Source organism: Alligator sinensis, unplaced genomic scaffold (genome assembly GCF_000455745.1).
Source record: "Alligator sinensis unplaced genomic scaffold, ASM45574v1 scaffold521_1, whole genome shotgun sequence".
Taxonomy (NCBI): Eukaryota; Metazoa; Chordata; order Crocodylia; family Alligatoridae; genus Alligator; species Alligator sinensis.
In genome coordinates, this window is record NW_005842374.1 from 659,461 (window position 1) to 664,400 (window position 4,940).

At 39.1% G+C, this 4,940-nt stretch overlaps 1 protein-coding gene across 1 annotated transcript in view; it reads left to right on the top strand.

The window, feature by feature from the left end:
* The window catches only part of TRPC5 (transient receptor potential cation channel subfamily C member 5), a 109,525-nt gene that overhangs the window by 101,308 nt on the left and 3,277 nt on the right, over positions 1-4,940 (top strand). The window contains exons 7-9 of the mRNA XM_006029369.1: positions 1,842-2,048; positions 2,243-2,284; positions 4,231-4,320. Coding sequence (XP_006029431.1) covers positions 1,842-2,048; positions 2,243-2,284; positions 4,231-4,320 — 339 coding nt within the window. The remainder of the gene's footprint in view (positions 1-1,841; positions 2,049-2,242; positions 2,285-4,230; positions 4,321-4,940) is intronic.

Below are 4,940 nucleotides of genomic sequence, written 5' to 3' on the forward strand. Positions count from 1 at the left end.
CTCTTTTTTTTAAGTTAGACAAGGTTCTTTGGGTGAATCCAATATATTTTATTAGACCAACTCAAATAGTTGGAAAAATTCTTCTTAGCAAGCTTTCAGGGAAGAACGCCCTTTGTCTGGCTGAGGAAGCATCCGCAGGTGGTCTGTGCTTTTCCTGGATGGAGTGGTAAGGCAGCCAGAGGCTAGGACCTATGCAAGAAAGTCAGTTAAAATGTAAATTGAGGTGGTCAGTAGGTGAGAGACAGGTGGGGGGAGGGGGAATGAAAGTAGCTGTAGTCAGAGGTTGAGAGACAGGAGGGTGGGAGGGAAGGGAATGAGAATAGGTGGTAAAAAGTGGAAGGGTTACCTGGGGAATCAGATGTCAGGCAGGTTATAACGTGTCATAAATCCAATGTGTATATTTAGTCCATGATTTTTTGTATCCAGTAGATTGATGAAGTGAAGTGCGTAGGCTTGTCTGTGAAGGGTATTTTGCAAATTCCCTTTGAGGATTAGAACTGAGAGATTGGAGAGAGTGGTTTTCTTGTGAGAAATGTGGCCCCACAGGTAATTGGGTATTCTTGTCTTTAATAGATTTTTGGTGTGCGTTCATTCTGGTGCACAGTTGTTGTTTGGTTTCTCCTACATGTTTTCCATCAGGGCATTTGGCGTGCTGGTGAGATACATTACATTTCATTTCTGGAGGTGCAGGTATAAGATCCAGGAATGGTGATGGTTCTGTTGTGGGCTGTAGTAAATGTGGAGGTGGTGGAAATGTGTTGGCAGGTTTGACATTTCTTGACCCCGCATGGTCTGGATCCGTTCAGTGTGTTTTGGGCTGTAGGATGTTTGTTTCTGGTGATGAGGTTGGCGAGGTTCAGTGCTTGTTTAAAGGATAGGATGGGTGGTTCTGGGAAGATCTCTTTGAGAACTGGGTCTCCTTCTACTATGGATTAAAGTTAGACATTTTAGGGGCTGGATCATAAGCTACTTGTGACAAACACCATCTTTCGATTGTGTGTTAGTGAAGAGCCTAGCACAACAGGCCATGGTTCCTGATTGTGACCTGAAACACTCGCTATGCATCTGTAAAATGGGGCTTATAACTTATCCATCTTTATGGAATATTTGGAATTCTTTGAATGAAAAGCCCTGAGAAGTGCAGACTATCACGGTGATGATGTGTAAATAAATAAATGCATTTTGTGTTTAATCCTGCATAAAATACGATGCATAGTCAAGGTTTAAAATCTGAGGCATAAGATAATGTGTTGTTTTTGTCACGACTGATTTTATTTCATCTTAATTTTATAGAAGCTGAATTGATAGTTGCTTTAAAAAAATGCTTAAGATTTCTTTCCAGTCAAGTTCATGAGTACTTTTGCAAACTTGGAAATGAGAAATTATGTCCCTAAGAAAATTAGAGTCGACAATCTTGTTATTTTCCTCCGCTGCGTGTTCATGCCCTCACAGATGGAAAAGTAGCATAACGATTTTTCCCCCACCTCCTCTTCATCCTCTGCCAGTGAAACCATCAACAATGGCATCACAAACCATAAATTATTGATAAAGTCAGACTTCTACATTTGAAACACTTTTCCCTGAATGCTGGAATTACTCCATTCCTAAAGAGTCAATATTTTTATACTCTGATACATTTCAAAGTAATTTTTCAAATTGCACTGGCAACAAGGGCCAGAAAAGAACTGATCTTGCTTCTCAATTGTCAGGTGGAATCCCCCTCAGCACGCCTGACAATACACTATCTTTGTGTCCATGTCAATATGTACCCTGTGTTTCTCAGTGTTTCCTCCAATGCAGCTTGCCTGAAGTTGGTAACGCTCTTTTTCCCTCTCCCCCAGGACCATGCAGACATTGAGTGGAAGTTTGCAAGGACCAAGCTCTGGATGAGTTACTTCGATGAAGGGGCCACACTGCCCCCTCCTTTTAACATTATCCCAAGTCCCAAGTCAATCTGGTACCTTTGCAAGTGGATTCATTATCGACTGTGTCCGGGCAAGGACCCTGAGGATGAACAGAAGAGGCATGAAAACCTAAAAACATTTACAGTAAGGAGCCTAACATCTTAACGTCTCATTTTTCCAGAGTATTGTTTATTAATTCAGGCTACAGAGGCCAAAGTTCTTCTGGGGCTGGTAAGAGGCTATTGCTTGTACTACAGCAGCCTAAGCACCATTGGGAGATTGGGAGACATAACTTAACTGATATCCATACAGTGTGCATTTACTTTTTTTAATTTCAGGAACGGCACGCTGACAACCTGATCCAGAATCAACATTACCAGGTAAAGACTCCAGTACTTGAAGTCTTTTTTTGCCTATTTTTTTGCTCCTGTTTGATTTTTGACTCCTTACCTGCTGTGTTCCTATGATATATTTTGACAAGTGTAGGAGCTCCAAAAAGTTTCTGCTTACCACAGAAAAAAATACACACAGCTTCTTCCAAACAGCCTGTGTGGCTCAGGAATCATCCACAGGCCTTTTCTCTCTTCAAGTAAAGAGAAAAGCTTCTGAGATGAAATCATCTTCCCACTGAAGTCAATGGCAAAATTCCCTTTGACTTCAGCAGGGTCAGGATTTCATGCCAGGTCTCCTTCTGAGAGAGGTGAAGAAACATCCTGATCAACAAGTCAAACATTTAGGGATTTTTTTTTCCTCAATGAATTCCCAGACTTAACACAAAAAAGAGGAGGTGGGATTTTTTTTCTTCTACTAAGGAGAGCTCAGATAAGAGAAATGTTTTCTCCTGCTGCTAAGAATCTTGCAGCTTTTATTTGATCTCAGCCTGCCTGTCTTCAAGAATTCATCAGATTCCATCTGCAAAAGGATGCATCCGTGTTTAGAAATACCAGCTTTTAAAATCCAATTTAATTCATTATGTTAGCACTTTGGAAGGAAAAAATAATACTTACCACCTCCCCACCCCCCGCCCATGTGATTTACTATACCTCATTTCCAAGAGTGATGGATGATTCTGAGTGCCCAATACCCTAGAGTGATGTATTTTTCAGAGGACAAGTGCTTCGCAATTTCTGAAAATCAGACCTCTTCAACATGTCTGAAGTTGGGTAGCTCAGGTATAAGGGACCCACAATCAGTAGCCACTTTTGAAGACGTAGATCTCATTGCTTTTCAACTTCATGGTACTGTTCACAAATACTAAGGCTAAGATTTTCAAAGTTCCCCAAGAAGATACAACCTTTAAAAACTACAAAGTAAATAATTAACCTTGAATTAACTTTCCTAGATAAAATGCATTTTGGGTTCATTGTCACCATTTATAGGTGTGAAAACTTAGATGCTTTTGAGGCAGCATATCTACTAAACACGTGATCATATATCTGCTGAAAAATATGTGTCTATTTGTACATGTATACTTGTGCACATAAATGTAGTAAATAAATAGCAGTTTGCTTAGGTAAGTACACAAGTTGATACACAAATGCAGGTACAAGGGAGCATGTTGTACAAATGAACATCTTCCCACAAAAATCTGTACTGAATTGAATAGCTAAAAGAACATGAAACTAGTCCCGAAACACCTGATCCTGCAAAATGGTGATCATCCTCAGCTGCCAGTAGGATGTTCAAGGAGCCTAGCAGGATGGAGTCCTTAACCTACCCTTTAAGACAGAGCATGCCCTTGAATAGTTACTTCCTTCAATGAAAACAGTACATGCATACACCAGCTAATGTGGCTCTACATATAGTTATAAAATTAGCCTGTTCTTTAGCATATGCATATTTTTTCTCTGGTACTGCCCATGACTCCACTATGTGCTATAAACAAAAAACCAAATGACTTGTTTTAGCAATTTCAGACTATATTGCATGTACACATCAGACTTGTAATATTGAAAGTGTTTTACAGTCATTGACTAATTAACTGAGACAGAGGTTAAATGGCTTGAAATCATGTACAAAATAAAGGAAGCTGAGAAATGAAATCTCATTACACGCAGCCCTTGTTATTTGTACATAACACTAGCATAACACATTGACTTATAGCACTTAACCACTGAGCTTTCAAGCTGCAAGATACATATTGCTGTACCGAGGTTCATCGTATTTGAAAGAACGTGTTCCATTTTCACCAGTAAGGAACAATCAGTAACTCTGTAGAGAGTGGAGTAAAGAAGGCTGCTGAGTTAGAGTACAGTGAGATAAAATGAGAATGAGTCAATGGGTCTCAGCTAGCAGTTGAACTCTTCAATGTTGTTTTATGTTTCAGGAAGTGATCAGAAATCTAGTAAAAAGATACGTTGCAGCAATGATAAGAAATTCCAAAACCAATGAGGGGTTAACTGAAGAAAATTTTAAGGTAATTCTGTATTACAGTTACCTACAATAGTGATTCATTTTGTTATGCTCTCAGGGTGGATAAAAATCAACGATTAAAAAAACAAAACAGATTTTTAATTTTTTTTAAAAGCTTGGCTGGGATGATCTAGTTGGGGATGGTCCTGCTTTGAGCAGGTTGCTGATCTAGATGACCTCCTGAGGTCCCCTCCAACCCTAAATTTCTGTTATTCTATGATTCTATGATTTCTTTTTATTTTTAAGATGCTTTTTTTGAAAAAATAAACCTATATATAGTTTTAGTTTAAGATATGTTAAAGCTCAAAGATATCATGGAACAGGGATTATAACTTCTAATTATATATTGTCTAAGACAATATATTCATGTAACCTTTTTAGAAAAGTTTTATAAATGGATCACAACAGGCCATGTACTATATTAGGGGCCCAATCTTATGGGGTTCCTTGAGGCTTCTCTATAGATTAGTAAAGATTAAAGAAAACTAGGGGTGCACCAACAGAGATATTTGGGGCCAATACTGATGGCCAATTTTTAATGAGCCATATTGGCCAGTTCTGATCTGATTGCTGATATGCAGCTGGCAATCTTGGAGAGCAGCCTCCGGCTGGTAAGTCTGTTGT